The sequence below is a fragment of the Lagenorhynchus albirostris genome, chromosome 18, assembly GCF_949774975.1.
Source record: "Lagenorhynchus albirostris chromosome 18, mLagAlb1.1, whole genome shotgun sequence".
Taxonomy (NCBI): Eukaryota; Metazoa; Chordata; class Mammalia; order Artiodactyla; family Delphinidae; genus Lagenorhynchus; species Lagenorhynchus albirostris.
The window spans coordinates 7,080,963-7,095,183 of NC_083112.1; the positions used below are offsets into that span (position 1 = coordinate 7,080,963).

Consider the following 14,221-nt stretch of genomic DNA (forward strand, 5'->3'; position numbering starts at 1 on the left):
AAATGAGAGACGGACCCAGCTGGAAACTTGAACCTTAAAAAGGAAAGCAGAGCAGTGGATGCTAAATATGTAGGTAAACAGAAAAGACTACTATTTGTGCTCCTCTTAATTTAAGTTTGAGCTGACAATTTAAGCCCATTATATGTTTGGATTTACAATGTATGCAGATGTAAAATACATGACAAAATAGCACAAAGGCTGGGGGAGGCAAATGGTTCTTACATTTTACATGAAGTGGTACAATATTAGCTCTACAGTGACTGTAATAAGTTACAGATGCATATTGTAAATCCCTAGAGTAACTGCTAAAAAATGTACAGTTAAGTATAGCTAAAACCCAATAAGGAAATTAAAATGGATACTAAAAAAGAGTCAACTATTAAGAGAAATTAAGAAAGGAGGTACAGAGTAACGAACAAACAAAAGGGACAAATAGCAAAATGGCAGACTTAAACATAACCATGTCAATAATTACATTATATTTCAATGGACAAAATACTGCAATTAAAAAGCAAAGATAAACTACACAAATAGTAAGACCCAATTATATGCTGTCTACAAGAACTGCACTGCAAATACAAACACGTACAAGGTGAAAATTAAAGGAAGGAAGCAGATATATCATGCAAACAGTAGCAAAACAAACATGGTGAGGCTATATTAATATCAAAGTAAACATCAAGTCAAAGGATTTAATCAGAGATGAAGAGATGTTTCATAAAGGTAGAAGAATCAAGAAGATATAATAATGATAACTGTTTATGTACCTAATGACAGAACTTCAAACTGCATGAAGCAAAAATTTACAGAATTAAAGTGAAAAATAAACAAATTCACAATCATACTTAAAAAGTTTAACCACCCACTCTCAATAATTGATAGAAAAAAACAGAGCAAAAAATCATTAAGGATCTAGAAGATTTAAACAATACTATCACAACAACTTGATCTAACTGACATTTATGGAATATTGTCTCAACAAGTGCAGAATAAATATTCTATTCAACTGCAGCTGAAACATTCAGCAAGATACACTATATGCTGAATCATAAAATCTCAACAAAATTCAAAAATTGACATCTTACAGAGTAGTTCTTAATTATAGTGGAATTAAATTAGAAATCAACAACAACAAGACATCTAGAAAATCCTCAAATATTTGGATACTAAACCACATACTTCCTTTTTTTTTCTTCAGCCTTGCCTCACAGCTTGTGGGATCTTATCTCCCCAACCAGGGATTGAACCCGGGCCCTCAGCAGTGAGAGGACAGAGTCCTAACCACTGGACCGCCACGGAATTCCCTAAACCACATACTTCTAAATAACTCAAGAGTCAAAGAAAAAAAGAAAAAGGAAATGTTAAATATTTCTAATTGAATAGTAAAGAAAATATAACAAAATTTGTGGGATGAAGCCAAAGCAGTGCTTTAAGAGAAATACAACCTTAAATGTTTATATTAAAAGAAAAAGAACAAAGGTTTAAAATCAACAGTCTAAGTTTCTAACTTCATAAAAAAAGAGAAAATTAAACTCAGGAGTATAAGGGAGAAATAAGAAGAGATAAAAAGCAATGAAATACAAAACAGAACATTAACAAAGCAAGAAGTTGGTTCTTTGAAAAGATTAATAACATTGATAAATGTCTAGCAAGAATGATCAAGAACAACAGGGATAAAACACAAATTGCCTCTTCTAGGAATGAAAATTGAGCCATTATTATAGATCATACAGACGAAACAGAAATTAAGGTGTGTGGATTTGTACTGTGTCAACTTCAGTGAAGTTAGAATTTCACTTCTCAGAATTCTCTTCATTACATAGTTCTGGGTTAGTGGGGACCACATCAGTCATTATGGACAAGATGTGAAAGGCAGAACTGAAATCAACTCAGAAGGTTAGTTCAGGGCATAAAGAGCATTTGCAGCTGAGGCCTATTGTCGCTTGTCTGCCGGCTCATCTTTTTAGTGAGGGGCAGTACCTGGGCCTCCAACTCTTTCCAGCTCCTGTCAGATTTCCTCCTTCAGCTTGACTCCTAAGCCAGGTGTACCTTTAGTACTGTTCCAAAGAGTGCCAGCTTCTTCTAAAGGACACCCCAATCATCAAAGTTGTAACTCTTAGAGGCAATGAGAGCCCAGTGTGGGTTCCAGTCTATCCTCATGAGGTCCAGCTCATCCCCACAGGTTACAGTTTGTTCTTGTTTCCACCATTTCATCTTCTCTTCCTACTGCCCTCCCTACTGACTTCAGCCTCCAGAACCAGACATGAAATCAACAGCCTCACATAAACCATTTAGTCAGCTTCCATGTTTGTATTAGGTCAAATCCCAATAAACCTGACAACCTAGAGGAAAGGGACAAATTTTTTGAAAAACACAAACTATCAAAGCCTACTCAATGAAAAATAGATAACCTGACAGGATAACCCTATATCTAATTTTTTTTAAATCAATGGAACAGAACAGAGAATTCAGAAATAGACCCACATATATGCAGCAAAATAATTTTCAACAAAGGTGCCAAAGTAACTCAATGGAAAAATAAAACTCCTTTTAACAAGTGATGCTAGAACAACTCAACACACATATGAAAAAAATGAAACTCAACCCCTAATTGACACATATACAAAAAATTAATTCAATATGGATCACAGATCTAACTCTAATTTCTAAAGGAAAATATAGGAGAAAACCTTTGACTTCTTGTGGTAAGCAAAGATTTCTTAAGATACAAAAAGCACTATCCATAAAAGAAAATCCTGACAAGAGGACTTAATCAAAATTAACACTTCTGCTTATCAAAAGACACCATAAAGAAAACTGAAAGGCAAACCACAAACTGAAAGAAAATAAGGCATTTCACACTTACTAGAATGACTAAAATTAAAATACTGGCGATACCAAATGTCGCCAAAAATATGGAAGTATTGGAATTCTCATTCATTGATGGTGAGAGTATAAAATGGTACAACCACTTAGGAAAATGGTTTGAGCATTATAAAGTTAAACACACACCTACCCTATGATCCACCTATTCTCTTCTTATCTATATTACCCAAAAGAATTGAAAATATTCATCTATAAAAAGATCTATACAAAAATATTTATAGCTTCATTCATAATAGCCAAAAACTAGAAATAACTCAAATGTCCATCAAAAAGAGAATAAACAAACTGTCGTGTAATCACACCACAAATAAACTACTGATACATGTAACCACATGGATGAATTTCAGAAACATTATGTTGTGTGGAAGTAGCCAGATGCACAAGAGTACATATGTCATGATTCCATTTATATGAAGTTTAGTAATAGGTAAAACTAATCTATGGTGTTAAAAATCAGGAAGGTGAATGACTGTTAGGGGTTTGAGTCAACTGGTAGGGGCACAGAGAAACTTTCTGAGGTGAAAGAAATGTCCACATCGTGAGTAGGGTACTGATTAAACAAGAGTATTCATTTGTCAAAACTCATCAAACTGTAAACTTACGATTTGTACATTTCACACTATATGTAAATTTTATCTCAATATAAAAAGAAAAAACTCACTTATGAAAATGTCAACATTCATCAACAGAATGAAATATTTTTTCAAAGCAGCATACTTCAAAAAAGATCCCAAGAGAACTTTATTTTTAATCACTGAAGTTTTTTCATTATAAAAATGTTTTTAAATTTTCACATTCTTATCAACGTACATTGTTTTTTGTAGTACAGGGACAAAAACTTGTATCACGTAAGATTTTTTTTTTTTTTTTTTTTTTTTTTGCAGTATGCGGGCCTCTCACCGCTGTGGCCTCTCCCGCTGCGGAGCACAGGCTCTGGACGCGCAGGCCCAGTGGCCATGGCCTACGGGCCCAGCTGCTCCGCGGCATGTGGGATCCTCCCGGACCGGGGCACGAACCCGCGTCCCCTGCATCGGCAGGCGGACTCTCAACCACTGCGCCACCAGGGAAGCCCCACGTAAGTTTTAATGAAGACTCAAGTTTAAAATTAAAACTTAGGGACTTCCCTTGGTGGCACAGTGGTTAAGAATCCACCTGCCAATGCAAGGGACATGGGGTTCGATCCCTGGTTGGGGAAGATCCCACATGCCGTGGAGCAGCTAAGCCCGTGCACCACACTACTGAGCCTGCGCTCTAGAGCCCATGAGCCACAACTACTGTGGTCTTGGCACCACATGCCACAACTACTGAGCCCACACGCCACAACTACTAAAGCCTGTGTGCTCTAGGGCCCACTTGCCACAACTACTGAGCCCGTGTCCTGCAACTACTGAAGCCCACGCACCTAGAGCCTGTGCTCTGCAACGAGAGAAGCCACCACAATGAGAAGACCGCACACCACAACGAAGAGTAGCCCCCGCTTGCCACAACTAGAGAAAGCCTGCGCGCAGCAACGAAGACCGAACACAGCCAAAAAAATAAATTAATTAAAAATAAATAAATAAAAGTAAAACTTAGATGTCCTATCAACTTACTAACACAACCACTCCTCTGAATGTAAGAAACTTCAGCAGAGTACTGAGGCCTCTGTTTCCATAAATAACAAATGGGTTTTGTGATGCTATAAACTTCTTTAAGCAGAATGCCAAGGGAATAAAGACCTACAGAAATAGAAAAATGTAACAGAGAGTAAAAGAAAGATCAAAATATAGTAAAAGGAAGGCATCATACCTGTTGGGAGAGGTATATATATCCTTTTTTCTAATCTCCTTCGCAATGCTTCATCAATGTCCCATGGGAAATTAGTAGCAGCCAATACCATAACCATTTTGGAAGGATCGTCATTCTCTAAAGCTCCTCCAACTCCTATATACAGTAAGTGGGAAAGAAGAGTGTTTTTCTTACAGTCCTTTATTCTTTCATTCAACTAACATTTCTAAGCATCGGCCACAGGCTTGGTGGTAGAGGCTCAATGACGAACATGATGCAGTTCTTCTGACCTCTGCATGGTGTCAGAACCAGACAAATCAACAGATAACTACAGAACAAATACAACACAGTCACTCCTTCCTCTCATATTATACTTTAACAGAAATTAAGATGGTTAACTCATTGAGGGAAGGAACTCCTGGTACTACATTATTTTATGTATCTTATAGTGCCTGGCACTGTATGCAACACACGTTTTAAGTATTCAATTAGTATCTATGGTTGGTGGATAACCACAGCTATTTTAAAACAATGCACTGTGGATATACATACATACATACATACGTATATACATATATATATATATACTTTTTTTTTAAACACACTTTATGTTTTCTCATAATTTGCTTAAATAGCCTCCTATTCACCATACAACTACCAGAGTGATATATCTCTAAAAAGTAGCTCTGGGCCCATCACTCTCTTCCTCCAGTAGCTCCCCAAAGCCTTTTCTTCTTTGTCTGAATAACTTCTACCAATATTTCAAAGCCCAAGTCAGCTATTCCCTTCTATGACTCCCTTAGTCCAGGTGGTACCTCTCGTACTATGTTTTCACTAAACCCAGAGCTTAGTTCTACCACAGAACTCATAATGTATTGTAATTGTCTGTGAGGTGCCTGCTTCTCAACTAGATCAGTGGTTCTCAAAAATTTTGGTCCCAGAATCCTTTTTATACCCTTAAAGACTACTGACCTCCAAAGAGCTTTTGTGTGCATGTAGTATATCAACATTATTAAAAATTAAAAATGAGACTTGTGAGAGAATGAAAGTGAAAAAGGTAAATAACATCTTGATATTACTATGAAAATAGTTTGGCCTTTGCACACCTTTTAAGAGTCTTAAAGACCCCTGGGACCCTGAGCCACATCTCTAAAGGCTTTGCTCTAAATAGTAAGCTCCTTGAAGGCCACAACAGTCCTTTTCTTTTTAACCTCAGAACCTGAGATGGTGCAAGTAAGCAATAGATGCTTTTTGAGTGCATGAACAAATGTACAAATGCGTGGATGAACAAATGATTACAAATACATTCAGCTGCCTTCTAGTCCGGTCGTTGAGAATTTCCAAAGTATGAATCTACACAAAATTCAAAAAGGGACCAAAACAGTTTAGAGACAGTAATTAAATATCAATTACCATCCATCTGAATGAGTAGCTCAGACTTGACCCTGCGACTTGCCTCATGCTCATCAGAGGTTCCTCTTCGACTGCAGATAGAATCTATCTCATCAATGAAGATGGTGGTGGGGGCATAAAACCTAGCCTTTGTGAAAATAGTTTAAAGAAATCATTTAGTGACCTCCTGAAATAATCTGAAGTTTTTAAAAGACATTTCCTCCAACTAAAACAATGGTGAAGAAGAGCAGAAATTTCTCACTGCTTTAATGCCATCACTTGCTTATAGACAGAGGTTAAATTAATCAATCATATCAGAAACAGAAAAATTTCTAAACATAAAAGATAAGTTATATGGTTGGTGAAGTCAGGTGACAGATACACGAGGATTCACGGTACTATTCTTTCTACTTTTGTGTTTGAAAATTTCCATAATACAAAAAGTTTCTAAAGATAAATCACCAATCTATCCTCAAATATGCAGTCTTAAGTAGCTACTGCAAACTACTTTGAAAAAGGAACAAACTTTAATGATAGATCAATTTCTGATTTTCAAAATATATGTTAAAATATACTTCTGCTCACCAGCTCATCAGAGATCCAGAAATATCAGTCAAACCACACACATTTCCAAAGTCTCTTCTACCCGCACTGGACGGGATGCCAAAGGGCTTTTACTTCAGAGAGGAAGGTACGCTGAAGACACATCAACCACTCCACAAAACCCACTGCCCCGTGTCTTATTAGCGTGTCAAGAACTGTGAAACTATAAGTACACTTGCCCTTTCTTAAAAGGATCCCTGGGTAAACGGATCTAGATTAAAGGGATACCATGTGCCTACACAAACAGTGCTTTGAAATCCGAATATAACATCACTCACCATTTCAAACAACAGACGAACTAACTTCTCAGATTCCCCTCTGTATTTCGACGTCAGCGTGGAAGACGAGACGTTGAAGAATGTTGTGCCACACTCAGTGGCGACAGCTTTAGCCAGCATGGTCTTACCAGTGCCTGGGGGCCCGGCCATCAGCACGCCCTGAAATTCCAAAGGACACACGAAATGATTTATCAGATTAATGTGCTTTCTAATAGAACATCAGCAACTATTAATGTACACGAAACCCTTCCCATCAAAAGATAAGCTCAACTGCCACAGTAAACTCATGGCGCATTGGGCACGAATATCATTTCACAGACAGAAAAAACAAAAATGAAGAATGGTTTCACAAAAGGTCTCAAATCAGAGGTACTCAGAGATGGGCTAACAAAGGGCCTAGACAACAAGGAATCTCCTGGTACATTTAGAAAGAGCCCACCGATTTTACTGAACCTGGCAGAAGACAAATACGTATGGTCTTGAGCACCGCTTAAGAGTGACTGCTCTGTTTAAGCAATGAAAATAAGATGACATTCTCTACCACTTGGAGCAGAATTATATATCCCTCGCCCTCCTAAGGTACAAAACCTATCTTCAACAACACACTTACAATATACACTTTTAATCAGAAATAAAGATCCATTCATCAGTTAATAAATAAGGTAGCTAAAATCTAGTGGTGATTCAAACATAATCAAGTTAGCTAGCCTTTTATCAGTTTAACTGTGCTAGGCAGTTAAGAGTTTACATAAAATAGTGTTAGTAATGAAAAAGCCACTACATAGACTAAAATATAAATTTTAGTTACTTCTCACCTTTGAAACAAACAGAAAAATGTTCCATAAAAATAAATCAATGAGGAGTAAAAATTATCCAACACCAATCCTCTAGTCTTGAAGACTAACGGATTTGTAAATACTTATTATTTTCTTCTAACACTTTTAATGAGAGTTCAGATATATAGTTAACACTACATTTCTTTTGCATAATAGTTCGTGATCTTAAGAGGAATTTGGAGCCATTTGTTAATTTAATTCAATTAGCTTTGGGGGGTTTAAACTTTGAAAACTATGTGCATATCAAAGTTTCATAAACTCTAAATTCAGAAACCAACCAAACGCTCTTCTAGCTATAGAATTTTGATACCCAGGACAACCAGGGATCACTAGGATTTGAAACACTAGTTTTACAAGAAAAATTTTTGCTTTGCAAGAAGGCTTTATACGTGAGATTGATATTTTGAAAACAGTAAAGACAACTAATGGTATTGGCACAGCTATAGAAAAGTTTCTATTTCTCTTTCCACCATCCCCTCTCAATGCCCTCTCAGTTCCTGTAATGTCATTAATGTGGTCATGTCCAGCAGGAGATAATTTCCAGGGTTAGCGTCTGTGCGCAGACACAGCTCATAGATACAGTACAGCGTTTATAAATTTCCCCTCCTCATGACATTACCCTGTCAATTATCTCCTCTATTTCCTGTATCTCCTCCTCTGTGGGCTCTATTTATTTAAAAAATAAAATCCTTCACTTGACCCTACAAATCCTCTGGCTACTATCTACCTCTTCCTTCCTCTTCCCAGCCAACCTTCTTAAAGAAATGGTTTATGTTTATTATTTGTTCTTCACAAGCTACAGTCTGACTTCTGCCTCTACTCCTTCACTAAAAATACCTAATTTACTAATCCAATGGTCTCTTTTCTTTCCTTTTCTGTTTTGAGTTTTACGTATTCTTTTTCTCGGCTGCACCACTGCGCAGTACGCGGGATCCTAGTTCCCTGACCAGGAATCAAACCTGCACCCACTGCTTGGAAGCACGGAGTCTTAACCACTGGATCTCCAGGGAAGTCCCAACCAATGGTCACTTTTCAACTCACAGCTTCTTTCCCTCTCTCTGACCTTGGATGGCGCCGATACCTGGTGTTCATTCCCTTCTCCCTGAAACCCCTGCTCCCTAGGTTGGTTCTATGACACGGTTCTTTCTTGATGCTTCTCCTACTCATGACCATCTTCAGTGGCTTTCAGGTCTCCTCTTCCCCCTGCCCTTTATATTCCCAAAGCAATTCTAAATCTTTTGCTCTTTTGAAAACCCTTTATAAAACTCCTTGAACAATTTCATCCATACCCAAATTATCAACCACCACTTATATCTCACAATTTTAATTTAAACTTAAACTCTAGCCCGAGCTCCAGACCTCTATTTCCAATTACCCACTGAGTTTTCACCTAAATATATTTTGTTTCTATTTAAATCTGCTCCTCTCCTCCATTTCCAGTATCAGTTCACTGTACCCTATTTAATGAAGAATTTGGCTGGCCCTTTTCCCTAGTTCCTGGGAGGCAGACTCTAAACCCTTGGAATTTCCCAAGTGATAGGAGTGTCTTTGCTGTTCATGTTGGGCCCTGAAATTTTAGGCTAATAAGGTGGCTCATGGTGGGTCCCTATATAGATTATGCTAATGAGATGACTCAGGATGGGGGCTGGCCTTGCCCAAAATACCAACCCTGTGATTAGCAGGCTGGGGCTTTGAGCCATGCGATGTCAACCAGACCTCTGGGGAGAGAAGGGAGACTGGAGATTGAGACATATGGGCAACAATTCAATCAATTATGATTATGCAATGAAACCCCAGTAAAAACTCTGGACACTGAAGCCTGAGTGAGCTTCCCTGTTGGCAGTGCTGTGTATACCGTCACACATCCATGCGCCAGGAGGGTAAAGCATCCTGCTTGCAAGGGAAAGGACAACAGAAGCTACACTGTCAGCATCCCCCCAGACCTCACCCTATGCACTTCTTCTTTGGCTAGTTCTGATCTGCCTCCTTTTGCTATAACAAAAACTATAATCGGAAGTACAATGCTTTCCTAAGCTCTGTGAGTCATTCTAGAGAATTATCAAACCTGAGGGTGCAGTGAGAACCCCCAAATTTACAGCCAGCTGTCAGAGTGAGGGTGACCTGGGGACCCCCAAATTTGTGGTTGGCATCTGAAGTGAGGGCAGTCTTGTGGAAAACTGACCTCAACCTGTGAAGTTTGGCCCAATTTTGGGTAGTTGGTATCCGAGCAACTGCATACTCCTGTAATTCAAGCCTGGAATCTAAGAGTCATACAACTTGTTCCTCTCCCTACCCCTATAAACCATCATGTCATAATGTTATCACTTACACCTTTTAAATATCTCTCACAGATCCACTCATTCTTCATTGGCCAAATAACGAACGCCTTTGTTCAGGTCCTCATCGTTTGGCTAGACTATTGCAACAGCCTCCTGACCAGACTCCTCTCTGTATCCATCTATGCCCATCTCCAATCCAGCCTGCATACTGCTGCCAAGGTGATCTTCACACATTTGCAAATTGCCCTCTTGCTAAAAGTGTACAGGGCTCGTCATGATACATAGGTTACACCTACCATTCCAGCTGTTTTAAAACTCCTTTAAATACCTATTTTATCAAGGCCTTATTATTTCTTTTAAACATTGTTTTTAAAGTTATAATAAAGGGGAAATTTATGGTAATATGGTCCCCAAATTAGGTAAATCTATAACAAACAGTCTATAAAAGTTTTTAAGTTGTGAGAGGCAATCAAAATGCCATGGGTGTTCCAAGCCATTTATGTAAACACACAATTTCTCCTCCTCTCTACTTTTAGGCACATCAAACAAGGAAGAGGTATTGCGAAGGTAAAAGACCTTCCCAGCTAATTCGGAAGGGCAAAGTAAGATCATGATTTTATTTCACTCTACCAGTCAGAGTAAAGAAAGAGTCTGCCTATGACTAAGACCAAAAAAAGTTCCAGGCAGCAGCTGTTGGAAGGGTTTTTAATATGCTAAAATGAAAACACTAAACTTAGGAGGAACTAGTCCTGGGCAAGCTAAAAAGATATAAACATTCTGATTACATCTGAGAATTACACCAAGCCTAGATGAAGTGTTCAAACTAATTAATTACTGAGAAATACGCCGGCTTTTAAAAAGATAATTTATTTGATCAAACACTTATTCTATGATTATGCACTATTACTATTTAATTTGCTTGCTTTTTTTTTTTTTTTTGATACGCGGGCCTCTCACTGTTGTGGCTCTCCCGTTGCGGAGCACAGGCTCCGGACGCACAGGCTCGGTGGCCATGGCTCACGGGCCCAGCTGCTCCGCGGCATGTAGGATATTCCCGGACCGGGGCACGAACCCACGTACCCCTGCATCAGCAGGCGGACTCTCAACCACTGCGCCACCAGGGAAGCCCCTTGCTAACTTTTTATTTACAAAAACAGACATCTAGAAAATTCTTAAAACTCATCTCTAGCTCAGCGCCCCTGAGGGAAGTGACTTTAAAGACTATAGTTCCACCACTCCAGGCCCCTTTCCTGCCAGGCAGAGGCAGCATATCGCAACCACAAATCCAAATCCAGGTACCTGAGGGCTGCCCAACCTCCCCCAACCTTTACAAACTGTGTTAATAAACACACAAAGAAACTACAGTGCTGCCGCTCTTTACCATGCAAGCAGCAGTTTTATACCTATATTACTTCAATAAATTCTCACCTTCCATGGCCTTCTAATCCCTTTGAAAAAGTCAGGCATCCACATGGGAAGAACAACAGCTTCCCTTAGCAACTTCTTAGCTTCTTCCAGATCTGCTATGTCATCCCTTTGTAAGAAGAGCAAAGTTTCATGCTTATTCAGGGACATCTTTGATTTATGATCAATAACAATTCTTTTAATTTTTTTAAATTATGAAATTTTTCTTACATTAAGAACATTATTCTAATTTTTACTGTATAAAATGATCAGTGAAAACATATTGCAATCATAAATTAGGACATGTTATTCAATTAACAACCTTTGTCAGCTATGTCAACATCAAATTAGTATGAAAATGTCTTGGTTATATTCTGGAAGAAGAACTGTCCTACCAATTCTGCACACTCATATTACAGATGAGGTCATAATCAGGAGATGAATGGATAACAAGACAAGACTCACACCAAGCCAACCTACAATTTGTTTTCTCCACTACTGTAATTCAAGAACTTAACAGACTAACCAATGAATGCTAGGATTCCTAGAGACAATGTCTCTCTCAAGGGCTTCCACCAGATCCTTATCATATGCAGCACCATCAAATCTTGGAATTTCACCATCACTTGCACCGTCTTGCATATTTTTCCTCCCCTGGGGACAGGTACAAAAAAATGCTGATCAATAACAAGATAATTTTAATTAACATCATTAAGCTTTCAAAATATTGCAATGTAACCATTTTAAATGGCTATTTTTTAAATACTGTTTGCTAATTACCCAAATGCCATCCTCCCCTATTTAATTCATCAGAAATAGATGAACTGGCCAACTTTATTAGACACTTCAAATTTACATTCTTGAGGGGACAGTTGCATCTAAGACTGAAATGAGCTAGATACCTCTAAATTTGTGGATGCATGGGATTTCTACCACCACTAAAAAATACTTGAGTATTAACACAGAGGAAGAAACGAAATCAATTGAAAACCTACTGCATGGCAAGAAATCTCACATATATTATCTCATTTAATACAACTACCCTACAAGGTAGGTATTATAACCCTATTTTTACAGATAAGGAAGTGGGTCTCAGAAAGTTAAGTAACTTAAGTTCACAATTATTAAATGTCAGAGTACAGATTTTAACTCAGATCTTCCTGACTCCCCAGATCCATGCTTTTTCACAGCATCAGGCCACCTCATGCCTGGCTGAGTCAGCTTAAAGCTTAAAAGCAGGTTATGGTGGAGAGGGATAAATTAGGAGGATGGGATTAGCATACACACACTACTATATATAAAATAGGTAACCAGCAAGGACCTGCTGTATAGCACTACACAGTTCTATACTCAATATTTTGTAATAAACTATAAGGAAAAAGAATCTGAAAAAAAATATATATATATAATGTGTATAACTGAATCACTGTGCTGTACACCTGAAACTAACACAACATTGTAAATCAACTATACTTCATTAAAAACAACAAAAGACTAGGTTATGTGTGGCAGAACTATCCTCCTAAGCATCCAGGAAAGAGGCTGCAGGTGAGGAAAGAGGTGGCGCTCTGAACTGCATCTTACAAAGCCTTTTCCCTGTCACTGTAAGTACCCACTCAGGGCTGAGGGTTTCTTCCAAGTAAGGTCCTTGGACCACATCATAAAGTCACTGTAATGACAATGATAAAAGGACCTTTTAAAATAGTATCATTAGGACCATTAAAGCAATCATTTTACCCCAAATTCTTTATTTAATAATATAGTAGCTTTAAAAAAGAGTTATATGCTATGGTTTCTATGGAGTTCTGCCAAGATTTACTCGGCTCTGAAGAGCTTTAAATGAAACATGCTCAGCTGCCAGAGAGAGTTCAACCACTGGAACTACTTCAGCAGACAGAGCCAAGCACCTCCCCAGAGCTTCAGCTCCACAGTTACTGTTAATGTAAAAATGAAAGGAAGTATGGTCCAAAAATGAGTCAGTTTCCTAAGCTTCAATCTGAAGAGAGAGAGAACAGGATGAGCCTCTCCTACCACACTCCATCTGAGATAAACCATAAACTAGATCCTAAGTGCTGAGAGAGGCCTAAATGGCTCCCTTTGGGCAAACACTCTAGCTCTTTAAGCCACTAGGTAAATGACCAAACAGTACTCTGGTGACTTGACCCCAAAATGAATAATTTACTGTCCCTGGGTAGCATGGCAACAGAATTAAGCTAAGTTTTCAGAAAGATTCTTGTATTTCAGATGACAGATCCCAATACTGACACTTAAAAGGAATAAACTGCTGGCATGCCTACGCAACAAAAATAACATCAACAAATTTAAAATAAGCACAGCCTAGAATCACATTTTATAATAATGATAGGCCAAGGCTAGTCACATTCAAACAAATCACTGGGAACACTGTGTAATCATTTTAAAACTGTTCTAGAAATAAATCAACCAAAGAATGCAACAGACACTGATATATCTGGGACTTAACAAGCTTTGATATGACACTGTAACTATTTTATTTATTTTTGGCTGCGTTGGGTCTTCACTGCTGCGCATGGGCTTTCTTTAGTTGCGGCGATCAGGGGCTACTCTTCATTGCAATGCATGGGCTTCTCATTGCAGTGGCTTCTCTTGTTGCGGAGCATGGGCTCTAGGCACGTGGGCTTCAGCAGTTGTGGCATGCGGGCTCAGTAGTTGTGGCTCACGGGCTCGGTAGTTGTGGCACACGGGCTTAGTCGCTCCTTGGCATGTGGGATCTTCCTAGACCAGTGATCAAACCCGT

General features: G+C 38.5%; 1 protein-coding gene across 2 annotated transcripts in view; it reads right to left on the minus strand.

The window, feature by feature from the left end:
- KATNAL1 (katanin catalytic subunit A1 like 1) overlaps positions 1 to 14,221 on the minus strand; it is a 76,176-nt gene that overhangs the window by 16,072 nt on the left and 45,883 nt on the right. For both annotated transcript variants that reach the window (XR_009536777.1, XM_060129176.1), the window contains exons 5-9: positions 11,972 to 12,099; positions 11,470 to 11,575; positions 6,927 to 7,085; positions 6,067 to 6,193; positions 4,675 to 4,809 (exon numbers count right to left, since the gene is read on the minus strand). Coding sequence is in view for 1 of the 2 variants with exons in the window: in XM_060129176.1 (XP_059985159.1) it covers positions 4,675 to 4,809; positions 6,067 to 6,193; positions 6,927 to 7,085; positions 11,470 to 11,575; positions 11,972 to 12,099 (655 nt within the window). In the remaining variant the exon portion in view is untranslated. The remainder of the gene's footprint in view (positions 1 to 4,674; positions 4,810 to 6,066; positions 6,194 to 6,926; positions 7,086 to 11,469; positions 11,576 to 11,971; positions 12,100 to 14,221) is intronic.